This window comes from Temnothorax nylanderi, unplaced genomic scaffold (assembly GCF_030848795.1).
Source record: "Temnothorax nylanderi isolate EJ_2023f unplaced genomic scaffold, tnyl_v1.0 TNYL_tig0008_pilon, whole genome shotgun sequence".
NCBI classification, from domain to species: domain Eukaryota; kingdom Metazoa; phylum Arthropoda; class Insecta; order Hymenoptera; family Formicidae; genus Temnothorax; species Temnothorax nylanderi.
This window is the reverse complement of record NW_027249070.1, coordinates 641,360-657,751: the sequence shown is the minus strand read 5'-3', so window position 1 is coordinate 657,751 and position 16,392 is coordinate 641,360. Positions and strand designations below refer to the sequence as shown.

The window sequence follows — 16,392 nt, the reverse complement described above, 5'->3', positions numbered from 1 at the left end:
TTAATTATATGTATAGTAAAAAAGGAAAGCGCGCTTTTCTTGGCAAATAAATTATATTTAAAAGTAACATTCTTTATATTGACATATTTAATTATTTGAAATAAGCATTTCCAGAGAATTTTGAAGTCTTGTAGTGAAATAAAGTAAGTTTCAACAACAAGATGGACATTTCATCGAAAAGTGTTAGAACAACCGCGCAGTTTGGATCGTTAGCTGGCCATAACCGTGGATCGAAAAGTTTGTTAGTTCGTCGAGCGACCGACGGCACCGACGGGGGGGGAAGGGGTTAGCCGCTGCAAGGTGGTGAACAATGAGTCCCTGGAATCGCGTGGACGTACACTTACGTGACTCGAAAGGGGAAGCAGATAGCAATGTAAAACTTTAGTCAGTCGACGGTCACTAGCACAAAATACAACCCTGTCGGCTTGTTATTTTCTGCAAATCCAATTACGTTGCATCTAGGGAGAAAATTCTCTCTGTTTTTATAACTGTTGTACCTCGAATGCGTATGTGTCCATTTTTTAGATTAATATAAAGAAAAATATCTCTGAGAGAGAAAAGTGCATACAACGTAAAATTAAAGCGCGTGTAATATAAAAGTTGACTGGATTTTCTACAAAAAAGTTAAGCATTCATGTTCAAATTCATGCTGAAATCTAAAGATGTTTAACTCGACAGTCCTTATATTTTATACAAAATTATAAAAATTATAAGAACTGTTGAATGATATTCCACTGCTTCAACGGCGTTTGTTTCAATTCAAACACAAGTGGATAAGGAAACTCGACACTGTCGCGACTAGCGTTGAAACAATATCGAAAATAAAGAAGAACGTGATATCTGACGCCGATAATCTCGAGTGACCGGTATACATCGATTTTCTTTTCCTTGTCCTTCGCCTATCCTTCGCTATCGTCGTTGTCACGATGGCCGCGGCGGTAAACGAATACAGCGAATAAGGTCCACGTGCTTGGCCAGGTACGATCGAGATCTTAACGTCGAGTTGGCGTGAACCTTATCTGGGAAACGCAAGCCGTCACCTACATCTCGTTCGCGTCAAGCTCCATCGGTTCATAAAAATCGCTTGATTTTTAGGCGACGCGACTCGCGGTTTACTCGGTTGCTTTTACTAATGTTCGTGTGTTTATTGTCAAGGTTGAAGTTGATCGCTTCTTTACGGAAACTCCCAAGGTCCTCCTGGTATCGTTTAATATTTAATATCACGCTAGCACGTTAATATAATTTTAATTTCTTTCAAAATTTTTTTTTGCTTTTTCGTTCGCGCCGATAATGGAATATCGGAAGCGTCCCGCTTTTTGCCCGCTGTCCAGCAGTTACAGTTTTCGATAACGAGTAGCACGTGGTGATAAATCAGCTGGCTGGACGTGAACTGACTCGGTGAAATTCCGGTTTCGACGGCACCGCGAACGCGATTCACGGTTATGGAGACTGCGCGAGGTATTCGAGATATTCCAGTAACGATCCGTCGACGGTATATGCTGCTTCTTGGCAGGTTTCCCTAGCGGGGACACTTTTTACTCGCTCCATCTTGCCGCGATTGCTTCGCCAAGTTCCAGCACTGACCTAACAAATTGTCCAAACCGGGACGCTGCAAGGAACGACCTTGAGAGGATGTTTGGAGCACCATGTCGTGAGTTCAAAACAGCTTCTACATGTCGCATATAGCCGAGATTTAATTTATATAAGTGGAATAATTGTCGCAAGAGACAAATTCCCGCGGTTTTCGTTATCCAATCGGAATCTCAAACAAAAACTATCTTTCGATACTTTTCAACGAAGACATGCTGTTTCCGATACTACATCGCGAGTCATCGTAAGTCGCCCTTCCATCAACGATCAGCACCTGCTAAGTTGACCGAAGCACGACAGCCCGGGACGGATGGAAATCAATACGTGTTCAGAGTTTACAGAGTTTCTCGAGTTTCTATAGGTAAATTCCGCAGCGTTAGTTATCTCTCGGGTGGAGGTCCAATGGGTCACTCGGTAACCGCTATTTTTTTTAAATATTTGCATATACCTTGAACGAAATAACAGTCCCGAATTACATATGTATAAATTCCGCACCGCGGTAGCGGTGGAAAATTGAGATATTTTTTCCTTTCCTCTACAAAGTTAAAATGAGAAGGTTGATTATGGAATTACTTGATATGAAAAATTATGCGGATACGGTGAAGTTTTAGAGGTACGAAATAACATTACGTAATACGATCTCATTTCCTTCGTGAAGTAACACGACCGACGTGAGGATCCGAGATGATAACAAAGACAAAACGTCATCAAGCAGGTTGCTTAATAAGAATCGCGGAATACAAAAATAAGTGGCTACTCTTCAGGAGATGATACAGCTTTCTCCGAGAGACGGGGAATGATCACGTTACCCCCGGGTAATCAAACCCTTTCATCGTTTCTTCGCGCTTTCTCGCACAGTTTATCCCCCTTCTCACCCTTCCTCGACCGCTCGTGTTAATAACATCCTCGTAGAGCCGAGGTATGCAATCTCGTCATCTCGTTGACGGACCTTCGATAAACGACGTACGTCGAGAAGAGTGAACCCTTTGATTAGAAAGGGTAAAATGATTTTTCCCATGAACCGTCGTTGCTCACGTCAGGGATCAATATCGGTGGCAATAATACTTTCATCGCGTCACGTTTCGTCAGAATTGTCGTTTGTCTTCGGAATACAGTATAACGAAAGCAATCTCGTCGGCTATGTGTATAATAAATGGCTATTGAGGCCAATAGTAGTATATCACGTTTATTTTCGGCTACCGTTTATCCGTTTTTTCTTTTTTTTGCTCTTCAATTCGTAGCTTCGATTCGGTACAACTTTATATTTTCGTTTCCCCAGCGCAAAAATATTTGATATTTGATATATTCGGAGTCAGCATAAATAAATAATATATACAAACGTTGAAATTATTATTTTATTCTGATTGGCCACTAAAGGTAAATTCGAACTTATGACGTAATAACAGGTAGGATAATTTAATCGCAAGACGCATTTCATGTGCAAGTTCTTTGCCTGCAGGCAAAAATTTAACAAACAGATGCGACTAAAAATTCACTCACGATTTTATGATGAAGATGTTGAAGTTCCCTCTCGGTTACTCTTCTGCGGGATAACTCGCGCTGTTCCCGCCTGTACTGGCTGTACTTATAGAAGAGATACATCCCGGGTAGAGCTAACACCACCAGGGGTTTCATCAAGCCGGCCCGTCCACTACCACCACGAACACGTGGTTCCGGTGGCTCGTCCAGGTCCTCCAGCTGACCGGCTCCCTCGGCAACGGCCGGAACGGCCGCACCAGCTGCTGGCATCCTTCTGCAAGACGTCCCAAAAAATTCATTTGACCCTCTTGTTAAGTATTAGATAAATTATAAATATTACAATACACATTTCTACAAGAAAGTTATATTGTGTCGAATGATCTACACATATCAGGATGCTAATGCCTCTTTTGTTCTGGATATTTCTCTCTGAATTGTGCTATGACTAAAGCATTGTCATAGCATAATCAACTAATGACAAGGAATTCAGTGACCGACACGGTGTACTACTGCGCCGAACAATATACTCGTCCCGGTGCATTGTGGCTCCATTGAGGATATCGAACCACGACGTCAGCTATTCCGCTCGTTTGAAGAACATCCGGCGAACTGAAAGCGTCCACCTCGATTACTGCTGCCAACTTTCTTTACCTCCGATTTTTCACGCTTAATATACACACGTTTTCATTTCAGTCGCTTCGTCATTAAATCCTAAAGTATCAGTTCGCACGAAAATGATGCGCTCGACGACATGCAAAATTTTAGCTTTCTATTGCCAAACGAATAGAGAATTTTAGGTCGACAAAAGAACTAGGTTATTGGTTTCCCATCAAATCTGTTTTTTTTTAGCGTCGCTACAAGCTGGGATAGTAGGCGCGGGATATAGGTTTTAGTTGTCGTATATTCCTAACACGAACTTATCCTTCTGCTTTCTCGGTTATTTCTAGATATTTATAATCTTCCCTAATGTATGTATGTATGTGTATGTGTGCATGTGTTCCTTGCTGTAATATCTACGGGAAAGCGATTTCCCGTCCGCATATATCCTCAAATCTCGCGACTTTAATCTCGCAACTGTCAGAGCTGTGATTATTTCCGTAATCTCTCGTACATTTTTGCATTCCTTGATGTAGAAGCTACGAAGAAATGGAGAACCAGCCGTTTCGCAGCTATTTTTGAAGCTGCATATGTCTGTGAATTCTTAAAGGATTAGCAGAATGATAAAATATTTTGTTCCGAATCTAATTTAAAAAAAATTTTTCTGTATTAACTGCAAGTAAATAGATCGGAACTTTATAAATTATGACCGCTTCGTTCATCGATCATATTAGACTGCTCCGGAGTTATTAAAACTGCAATCGCTCATCAAACGCCTATAATTATTCTGTTGGGAATCATAAACCAGATCGAGCTTTCTCGGCAACGGGGAAAAATTGATAATTTGCCTACTTACTATCGAGCATCTAATTAAGGATTTACGGGTCCGACAAAAAGATACGAAATTTAACTGCGCCAACAGATCTTCGTGACTTCAATGAAATTTCGTAATCTACTTTCCGGTCATTCACCGTCTATATTTAATTCAGTCGTCTACTCGCTGTTCTATTCTTAAACCGGGTGCTCTAGAAATACACGCGGCTCGCTCTATATCGTCGCTGCCCGGAGTCGGGTCGTGCACCTTGCTTCGTTGCACTCGCACTAGGAAGATGCAGCAGTGTCGGTGGTTACACGCGCGGCATTACATTCACGTTGTCTATGTCAGTGATTTCCCATATTGCGACTTGTACGTGCTGGCAAGCTACGAACGTATCATATCATATTTGCGATCGCGCAATTTTCAAGAATACTTGAAATCACGAGATGCTAATTAATATTCGAGAATTTCAATGCGAGAGCACGCAGAGAAAAACAAATACGCGTCAATCAACGTTTTCTTATCTGGCTCTGCATATCTGCGTGCGCAAACATTTCGCCGAGATAATTTTAAGACGCTTTCGTAATTCCCAGCGAACAAATGATCAACATTAAAGGTTAAACGTTTATTTTCTGGAATCTTTATAATTCCCGGTATACTAACAATTGCGCCTACTACTTGATCGTCGTGGTCGAATGAACAAACCGTGACATTTATGTACGTCCAGAGAAAAATTGCTCCGACTTTAATCGTCACAGAATTATCATCGCAATTGCTTCACAATATTTTCTCTTCTGAAAAAAAGAAGGGATTTCCCGAAGAGATTTTCCACGCGTAAAATTTTTTTCTGCACGTGCCTGCATCGTATTGGAAATTTACCGAGAGTATAATAAATGTTAAAATTACTTTCGCCTGCTAAAAGTGATTACCGTTGCAGTTATTTCTGGCGGTAGGCGCGTGCAACGATCGATACATCATCGTCGCCGAAGGCGAGGACGTACTTTTTCGCGCATTCTTCACGCCGTGGATAATTTGGATGGCGCGTTAAACTCGAAATTCGATACGAGATAGGGGATCAACCATGTCGATACGCGATACGTTTACGTATATGTGCACATCCGCGTTATCGTCATGGGAGGTAATATATTATCGGAAATGAATCGATATATCGACTCGTTGTTTTGCACTTCGCACTCGACGCCGCGAAAACATATACGACCTGAGGGATTTCACGACGGTGTGTGACACGGAGTAATTTCGTGAAGGACAAGGTCAAAACTGCAAGCTTTTTACAGATTTCCTTTTGTATAGGAAATCATGGGGCGAAATGTTTTCCCACCGGGAGAGCGCGAGAGAGCTGTCGATCGATATAGGTAAACGGCACGTGTAACTGATACTAAACTAATTTGCAATAATCAATCTAATTAAACCTGTTAATCAAGTATTACAATCGCTTACGGGATTAACGTTATAAACTAACGATTATCTGATACATTTAACTTGCAAAATTGTTTTCTTATAACGGTTATCCGCTATAATACTCGAATTTCCAGTCGAGAGCTGATAATGCAAGTTACCAGCGAGTTAGGGAGAAAATCAGCGGAAGTTTACCTTTAATATCTGAAATTCGGGCGGATTACGTGTCAGCCGCACCCCCGTGAAACTGGAGGCGTCGGGGAGTGAAGGTAGTTATGAGGAGCGGTCGAAATGTGTTCGGAGAAAATTATTACGTTGTTAGAGCACGAATTATCGGACCGATCTGATATCACACGTACGTATGCAGTTTGCCTTGACACAGCGTAACGGCAATCGCACGAGCAAGGACGACTCAACATTGCGGGATAACATCGTTCACGATATTTCTACGGCCAAGTACACCCTCTATCTGCTATTTTTATGCCCTTTCCACTGTCAAGTTATTTTGTTCGATTGACTTGCCGCGCTATTAGAATCGATCTGGGAGCTCTTTTTTGTTTCAATGAAAAATACGACAATGCGACGAATGTCGGCTCTAGCTCTAGTTCTAGAACGCTATTGGTCAATGAATAGATATAAACTCAAGTTGCTAAATTATAAGGTATAGATGATTGGTGAATGCTAATTAAACCTCAACGTATTAAATATTGATTAAAAAGTCAACTATTTAGATAAATACTCTAATCGAATATACTCCAATGTTGGTCTACCGTATATTCTAGCATATAAAAAATATGTTGCACGATAATTTTGCGTAATACGTTAGATTTGTTCGACGCAAAATAATGATCGTCGAGTCCGCAGAGAACGAAAGAGGCTAAGTTCCGAAAGCACTAAACGTGCCGTCATACATCGTGCTGTTTGCCAAGCGACCAGACAAGAAACATTAATCACAAACGCGGTGGGATTTCCTTGCTGTTCTAACGCAAATTATTTGATCAGGTTTCCGTCAACTGTTACACAACGAGATACGAAAAATTATTTAATCGTGAGTTTTGCATCGATCTTCTTCATAATTAAGTTCGAAAATTCAACACTTCTCATAATTTCGGGTGATATCACGGAGAATACGTTTCCATTGCTTGCATATCGCAAACAAAAATTCTATTGAGTTTTCATTCATTTCCGTAGCAACTTTTGCCTGATGTGTCACGTCACGCGTGGCGAAGCGCAGAGAGACTATGTCTCTCGTCACCTGTCATTGTTCCCGCCAAGGCAATGCGTACTACACATCCACAAAATGACCATCGACCATCGCGCGTCATCTGCCTTCATCGACCCCACGGCGGGGTACATCCCCGAATAAAACGTTTCTACGACGAATCGAGGAAGAGTTTACACTTCGTAAAATCCAAAGCCTGCTCCCCTAGGATACGCGCATCGAAATTTCTCATTCTAGGCACGTGCAACCACCAGGTACTACGGTCGATGTACACGCATCGCACTTACGTCTTCCTGCCTTAATCCTCGAAGACAAGTCGCGAACAGGATGAAAGAAAAAGGAGCAAGGGAGGATGGCCTGCGCCGGCAACACGAGCCTCCTGCTCGTGTGCGCTCAGTTCAGCTCAGCTGGATGCATCGTCGAGCCGCGCGACTACCCTGCCTTGGCGGTAAACCGGCGGCTGCACTGGCGTGCCTGCGCAGCCAGGCAACCCTCGCGAGCACACTGCGCTCCGTGTGCACCCCCGACTCGCTCGTGCGCCCCCGCACTCGTACCCGTACTCCGTATTTCGTGCGCACCCCGAGCGGCGCGGCGCGTCGGCCGCTTCCAGAGAATATTTTCCACCGAGCTCTTAACGAGACGGGCGCGCTTCGCCGACGACTGGCTGCGTGACGCAATGCGTGGTGGAGAACCACATGAACCGACCGATCGAAGCAGTTATGCCGGCTTGGTGGCCGGGCAGCCACTGAGGGATGACGGGCGATGTTGACTGCTGTCGACGCTGCTGCTAGTGCTGCTGGTGCTGCTGCTGATGCTGATGGTGGCGTGCTGGTGCTGCTGCTGGCTCTGTAGCAGAAGCTCTGTATAGTTGAAGAAGGATCGATAAAAGGAGGAGAGAAAAGCAAAGTGAATAGGCGCCCGGGAAGAAACAAGGGATATCTTTGTGGGAGGTCCTCTCCTCCGAGATGTGTTCCTGCTGCTGCCTCCGATTCGCCAAAGCGTAGCTTTCCCAATGTCGAGGTGGCCCTGCCTCTACCCCTCCCTCCCTCTCCATCTCTTTCTCTTAAACCACCCCCGATCTAACAATCTCACGTCGCTATGGTATTCGAGTTTAGTGAACTTCCGATGGAGGTTTCCCCGATAAACGTTCTGCTTTCTCAAGCACGTCCGGTATTGAATTAGAATCGCAATAATTGATTTCTGTGAAGAACTAACGTTTATAAAACAGATTGGCAAATATTTATAATTAAAATAAAATACTATGTTAAATATTTTAATCACTTTCATAAAGTTATTGTCATCTAGGAATGTAGACTTCTTTCTTAAATTATTGCAGTTTGAATTCAAGCTGCATCTCTTTTGTCGTTGTAATTTGTATCTTTAAAACTACTCGCGTAGAAAATTAAAAGATCGGTTTTAATCGATCGTTCATTTTGTTATATAGTACTGTCATGCATATGTAGAAGGGGCGAAAACCACTATTCTTGAATCACAGCCAGGAATTTCGAGCGAGATCGTTTTTCGTGACGTTTGACCCGTTTCTATCGAACGGCGGTGACGTCATCGCAGAGAATGTCAGATCAATGGTCCCCGGGGAGTTGGTGACGGATGCTTCCCTTACCCTCGCATCTCCCTAACTTAGGGTAGCTCCACTCGTGTGGTAGAGCGCGCGATTACGCGCGCTACCGACCCACATCAATTTTCGGTCGAATGGCAGTTGAGAAAGGCCAATAACAATATCGGGCTATCATTGTATCTGAGAAAAATAGCGTCTATACAGAAATCGTTCGCGGTAAAACTCTATCACCCGAGAGAGAATGTCTTTAAATTTACGTCGAAATCGTGCACTTTTTACGTGTTCTTAACATCGGACTTTGGTACACTACATCCGCTATCTGCGTGGAACGGAAAGGAAGCGATCCGTAGCAAACCGCCTTTCTCTTATCCGCGAATCCCGCGTTTATCTCGGTGATTAAATGCCGGCGGTAATTTGTATCTGTATCCAAACCGATTTCGAAAGTGCTCCGATTAATGTTCGTTATCAAACACTACCTGAATAACTCTCCGCATAGCCGTTAGTTTGCTTCGGCTTCCTCGGATGAGAGTCACTGGCACGACGTCATACAAAGTTCAATGACGTCACAGGGCGTTCGATACGAGAGCGGGATTTCGTAGTGGGGGTCGCTACACCGAGATGAGAGTAAAGAAGAGCGCGAGCCTGACGGGCGGAGGGGACGGGAAAGCGGATGCGAGAGGCGTCAAACGAAGAGAAACCGGCGTGGAAAGAAGAGCCTTTCACGCAGTTCTAAACAAGCATTCCCGCGGTTGTTATCTGATTGTTATCTGTACATTATCGCTATATCCATCACGTAGATACCAAAGCACTAGTACGTGGTTTCTTCACGCATTTGCGTGTTCTCGCGGTATCGCCGATGTTTCGAGCCGAGGAGAGCTTGCTCGCGTAGCCTCGATTGCGCGCGTTAATTAACGATCTCTTTCGATTATGTGACATCTCATTAATTATAAATAAATTGCGATTTGCGTTAACAGGCCGCTGCGTAAGTTTGATCCTGCTCCGAGATCTCTCTCGGTCTTCCTGCCCTCGTGGATGCGAGTCGGAGCGCCGCATTGCGCCACCCCCACTATCAACCGCCACCCCGCTAATAAAAAGCACGCTTGTAATTCTCTTACTGTGACAAGGAACGACTCTACGCTTCACCATGAATCTTTCGTTGCCGCAGGAAGTTTGACGCCTACGAATTACGCGTTGAAAAATAACGGCGTCTTATAGCTCGCTTGACCGCTCGACCGCTTAAAACATTTCCCTACTATCTCAATTCCGCGAACGTTGTGAAATATTCTCGCTGGGAGAACCAATTGCGAATAATTCCTCTTATAATCAACCATAAACTTCTCCATCCTTTCTCTTTTCCGTCATGTTGAATGGTAAATTAGACACCATGCTGTATAAGTTCTATAAAAAAAATATTCCTTTTGCTCGGTTAAGGGAAAACGATAAAACAATGTTTTATTGCCTTCGTCCAAATTTATGGAGAGCTACCGTTCGCGGAGCGTCAATTTCCTCTTTGTAGAAGTTATGTGTATAGTAGCACTGTTCACAGATCGGGTACGGACAATACAGAAATTCTTGGAGTGCGTCAGAATTAATTAATCGAGATATTATTCTACCGGGGAAACACGTACTCGGCGTAACTTACGTGTCCGGCTGCGTCGAGAAACGAAATTGAAATAAATAGAAAAAATCGGCGGAACGTAAGATGGATTCTATAAAGACTGATTGCGATATTGCTATAAAATTGATTTCTTCATTCAGCATATCTGAGAGCAAAGAACATCTATTTTACATAACAGAAAATGATTTAAAATTAAATCAAAGTCAGAAGCGGATGCTGGTTCCATCATGTTCATTTCGGATCAAAAATTAATAGCTTCCCAAATTTCTTTATTTGAATTTTTTTCAGAAATATGTAAAATATACTTTTATGAAAAATCTTGCTCACATTGTAAAAATATATATTCGTTTTAATAACAATTACAATTTAATATATCAAGTATGATAAAAATGGACCAAATTCAAATCTTAGGTGTATTCTTCTTGAACTCTATTTTCTCCTGCAGACAAAACAGTACCGCCATCGCTCTGAAGAAAACCGACTTTGCTGAACCTCGGTGTTCTCTTACCAGGAAACTTTCACGTTCGCGACTTGCTGGGTAACACTATTCGTAGCTCCAATGATAAAGCCATAGCGAACTATCGGTACACGATGGACCATTAATATTATTAGATTGTGTGATAAATATTTTTATGATCTACAACTCTACATCGTACTGTTCACAATGTTTTATAGTATCAACCTTTCTATGGTTAATATACAAAACTCATTTCTTATCAATTTATGCAGTCTATGACAAGACACAAGTATGAATGATTGCGTAACTTAAACAATTCTGATAGGAAATGTTAAATCCAGGATGGCAAAGACGTAGCTCTTGATATATAATACGATGAATAATGGCACCAATTGTTGCCTACGCAAATTAGCCGAATAGTCCCTGATGACAAAACTAGATCAAAATAGTATATCGTGATAAAAGAGCTAGACAAATTTATCGCGCGATCGTTACATTAACATATAATTCGGGTTCAACGTCGGAGATGACTTTCCCTCGTGTTATCTCGCGGGCATCGACACGTGTATAAAAAATAATTCAATGCAGGGAAGACGATTCAGGCATGCGTGGGTTCATCATCCGGCTGAGAGAGAAATCGCGTCTCCAACTCAGCTTCATCGAATCTTTTCCGCATAAACTAAATGAAGATTTGTGGCCCGTTGATTAGTGCTTCGTTAGTCACGTTTACGGGATGTCAAAGTTCAGCGGCGCTATTGAGTTTATATCAGCAGCTTGTAACGGCAAATGTCACGAAATCTTCCTTTGACAGCTGATGTATGACAGCTGATCTTGCGTGCACAACTCCGATCTATTATTTCGTAGCACGGTCAAAATAAGTCTTGAAAAAGTTTACTTTCTGGCCAGTCTCTGGTAGCCCATCAATTATGCGTTAATCTTTCTGACACATCGCGAATTAGCATCTGTCTTGTCGCACATTGTACCGAGATCTTTTTTTACTATGTAATAATTAAGTAAGCGCTTCGTTTGAGACACTCATAATTCTCGTAAAATCTTAAGAGGATTATATCAGTAAGAATTTCCTTAAATATAATATTGCTTTATTAGGTATAATTTTTATTAGACACGAAATAATGTTAATCATCAATTAATTCGCAATTTTGTAACATGAATATATAAAATCAATAGTCCTTTTTGTGCGAAATAAAAATTTGATAAACGAGACAAGATAGATAAAAAGGAACAACGTAGAAGTTATTATAGATATATGCTTAGTGCGTTATTAAATTTTCTATGAGATGTTTATTTATTTATACATATTAATATTTTACTTCACGATTTTAGTATAAGTCAATGTGGTTGAAAATATATTTATCAGCAAAAGTCCTTGACGTCTCTTATCGATGGAACTTCCTCACTTTTAGCGTTAGCCGATACGTTATCCCGCAGGATGTTACAAAGTTCTACAATAAACTGGTACAATTTTCTAAAATTTATCAGCGCTGCCTGTTACTTATTAAGAAACAAAAGCAATATTTGCTATAATATTTGATAAATATTATTTAATAGTAGTCATATTTCCACATCTGTATTTATCTGTGCTTCATACTCAATGAACAATTTCACAATGACAGAGTGTCTCGTTCAAGCGTTCGTTCGTGTCATATTTTACAACAATTTATTTATTTTTTATCGTGAAAATACATTTTTATTCGCACGTCATTTTTGACGTGCTCGCGACTTATATTGTATTATTAATTATACACGCAACGATTGTAAAGAAACGATTGCAAAATAAATATACCGCGTTCATGGTGCGCGAATATAAGAGTCATAACAGTCGCTTGCACAACGAATGCACAGACAAGCCGCACGTCAGAAACCATCTAAATTTAAATTATATGATAAGACGCGGGAAAAGCGATAGAACATTTATAAATTGTAGTTTTCACGATAAAAATTTGCAAATAAAATGCGCGAATTATGAAAACTCGAGTTTTCTTTCGTCGCGTACTGATTGTGAAAAACTGACAATACGGATCCAACAAAAGAAACTGATCAAAAGCAATTTTATAAAATTTTGTGAAATGTCCTTGGAATATACGACGGTGACAAAAGCGGAGTCGACGATTCACTTCGCGTTTCATGTTCGAGGCTGTTTTGAAATAATTAATCAGCACGTTATAATTGACTCGTAAAATTAGCGTGCCGTAACGAATGTACGTACGTATTTCCTTAAAAGTGAAAGTAAGAGTTGCGCCTTGATATATCGCATGTTCGTTGTACTAAGCGCGTAGTCCGAATCTATCCTTATCGTTATCTGTATCGGGCATCGCGAATGCATTCGGGACATTCTCAGCAAACTGACTGTCATAACGAAAGTTTGGAAACGAGAACAAGTTATGATAACTAATAAGCAGAGACAATTGCACACCACATTTATGGAAACTAGTAATTTTGCGCGTTGAAGAATTTAATACGGCGGAGCACGCGTATTAAAAGGCTCCTTAAAAGGCAACGTCGAGCGCGAGCGAGATTTAATTTATTTCTTTACGTCTCTCATACGAAGCACAACTTTTTGATTCGCACCGGCTGACGCTCAACGAGCAATTTTAATTAAATGACACCGTGACTAACGTTGCGCGCGCGCACGCACGTTAAACGCGCCCGTGCCGTGACTCAGGACTCGTTCCCGTGAGTTTTCAAGACTGGCATCAGAGAATTACAAAACTAGCACGGCGGGGGAAATTAATTACCTCTCTTATACCCGTCGAAAAACAACCTCTCTCTATCTATTTATCTCTTTATTTCTCTTTCTCTCTCTCTCTCCGTCGGCAAGAGTACCGAAATAACCGGCAATTTACTTAAAGTCATCGTTGCTTAATCACGCCGCGATTTTATAGACGACGTGGCCAATTCGACGCAGCTCGTAACTTTTTCAACCCTGCAGGATTTTAAATCCGGCATTTTAAGAGAGAGGCCGGGAACGTTAACGATCGCTAAACTTCTCGGCTTTACGATATGAAACATATCGTATCCGCGATATTTCGAGGCGGAGACGGAGAGACATCCACACGGGGCGCGGCAGCGAGCGAATTTTATTTCAGGACGAAAAAAACATCGTTTCTCTGTCTCTATGGAGAATCGGAGCAGCGCGGACCATCCGCGCAACGTCCGACGGTAAGTAACCAAGAATAAGATATTTTTGGAGCTTCTCGTTTCGCTTTGTCGTCTCTTTCGTTCATATGGCGGGCTACGCGCGGAACGATCGCATTTTTTCGTTGCAACGTGCCGCGAGGGAGATAAAAATATTTTCCGAAAGCTTCATTATCCGCGCTCGTCTGGCGCAAAGATGAACGCTGCCAGCTGCCGCGCCGGCGAAAATCCGACGGGTACGTCTTTTGTCCGTATAGTTTATAGTAAACGTGCGTGGAATATTACTACGATGGCCACGAGCGATGAAATATCTAACATCGTGTTGCGCGATATACTCCGCCTCGATATGGATCGACGCGTTGTTCAATTATACCTTATTCCGACGCGATCGACCATACCTATTTGTCTCGCTAACAACCTGGTTTCCGAACTAAACTCGGCAATCAATAAAGCAACTCCAATAAGATATAAGATCTTCATCGCAGTTAAACGGGAAAAAATGGTCGAAATTGAACAATAAGTTTGTTATATAATCAATTTCGTTATTCGTATCTTTGATCGAATTTTCCACGGTTTGTGGAACGGTCTCTCACGAATCTGTACATTGTTCCGCCTTACTTCTTTATTCGTCCCTACATCTATGGCATGGTGTCTCTGTTGTGAAATAGCCCTCTTGTCCTTCGAATCCCGAATTCTAGTCTCCGGGCCGCGGAGCATTATAATACACGAAACTTCACTAATACGTCGTTGCCGTTATTGCATGCGCGCGAATCGCGTGACACTTTCCGAAGTTTTATGGTGTTCGAGCCCCGACGACGGGGCAATATAAGGGGCGATATTTCCAGCATAACGCGGTCGATAGCGGTATACGGTTATTTTTTGCAGTAGGGTGCTTTTGTCCGCTCGCGTTGCAGTTCCGTTGCACTCCCAAATAGATTTTCGAAGAAAAAGGATGAGATCGCTGCTCAACCGAGTGGGAGAGCCCGGAGAGCGAACTGAGTCACGCGAGCATACGCTTTACGTCCAATGGTAAACGACGATGTCGGCGATATCCTCGTCTCGGGGCAGAGGCTACATTTCGTGGGAGGTTTTTCTCCGCGAGACACGAGCTCTATTTTGCTCGCGATCATGACAATTACGCGAGATTTTTTACACACGGTTTGCTCTGTCGCCCCGACAGAAGCTGAATGGTGGCCATTACATCGCGGATAGTAGCGGCACTTAGCGGTGAAAGTGTGTCACCGCATTTTTAATTTGCACTTTATCGTCATAGATCGGCGGTCTTGAAACCTTCGCGCGTCATAGACTGAGATCGAGTTCCCGCATCCTGCGTCCCGGCGGCGAAAGAGATTGAAAAAAAAAAAAAAAAAACGGTTTCCGTATCCTTCCCGTCGATGGAAAGGCAACCTGGCGCTGCGTAGTATATCACACATACAGGCAATATTATAGTATAATAATGAAAACGAGTTATTAATAACTATCAAAACACTATCAGAAAAATTTAGACACGAGGAGGAGAATATTTTCACTCCTTTGAAGAATTATTGCAAACAATACAATTCTCATAGGCAGTGTTAATTTTAAATTTATAAATATACATATATATAATATACATATAAACAAGAAGCAAAGAGAGTGCCTCTGAGATTAGCTTTTCTGTCTCAAGTGTGACACTAGCATTACAAAGGCAGATTAAACTTTATTTGAATGTATAAAAAGCGATTCGTGCAATTATCAAAAGTAATTCTCGATAAAGAAAAAAACTATATCGAGACAAAACGCATAAGTGTACATGTATATTCATTATTCTGTAAAGCAATGCTCTGTGTGTGGAATTCTCTACAGTTAAAATCTTTAACTTCGTATATATATATTTCTCGATAAAATCCATTTCTAAACTCTTTATGATTTTATATAGTTACGGTTTTAATTCAGAATTTAATTCAGGTTGATGAAATCGATTTCTAAGAGACAGTATTTATCATTGCGACACGACGGAAAAAAAAATACAAATATTAACGTCGCGTCGCGCGTCGTCCTGAAGGTTGCACGCGTAAACACGATTAAAGGTCCCCAAGGGTTGTACGTGCCTCTCTTTCTCTCTCCCTTTTTCAGGTTCAGAGAGAAAGAGATAACCGGCGCAGATGGTGAGTAGTGGGGACCAGGCGAGGCGAGCGAGTAGGGTACACGATGGGTTCTCTCGTTCGGCCGTGTTCGTTCCGCGATCAGTTGTTCGCCGCGCGCGCATCAAGCTGTCGTATTGTCGACCGTCGACGTTTCGTCGTCCGTTCCTCCACTTCGGGTTAACGCGCGTGCAAGGTCCTCTCGCCGGGTTGGCGAGCCTCATCGATCACACCCCTGCGAAGCACGAGGTACTGCGTGATAACGCTTCGCGTTCAGGGGGTGACGGTCATTTCCGCCAAGTACCGGAGCGTTGACGTACCAAAAGTGTGCCGAGCCTCGT

At 42.2% G+C, this 16,392-nt stretch overlaps 1 protein-coding gene across 3 annotated transcripts in view; it reads right to left on the bottom strand.

Annotated features, from left to right (window-relative positions):
• LOC139783556 (uncharacterized) overlaps positions 1-16,392 on the bottom strand; it is a 69,292-nt gene that overhangs the window by 18,620 nt on the left and 34,280 nt on the right. For 2 of the 3 annotated variants that reach the window (XM_071722732.1, XM_071722724.1), the window contains exon 2: positions 3,091-3,343. In XM_071722732.1, the coding sequence (XP_071578833.1) occupies positions 3,091-3,339 (249 nt within the window). In that variant the 5' untranslated portion in view covers positions 3,340-3,343. Of the gene's footprint in view, positions 1-3,090; positions 3,344-7,408; positions 7,884-16,392 lie in introns of those variants that run through there. The other variant, XM_071722728.1, reaches the window with a different exon arrangement.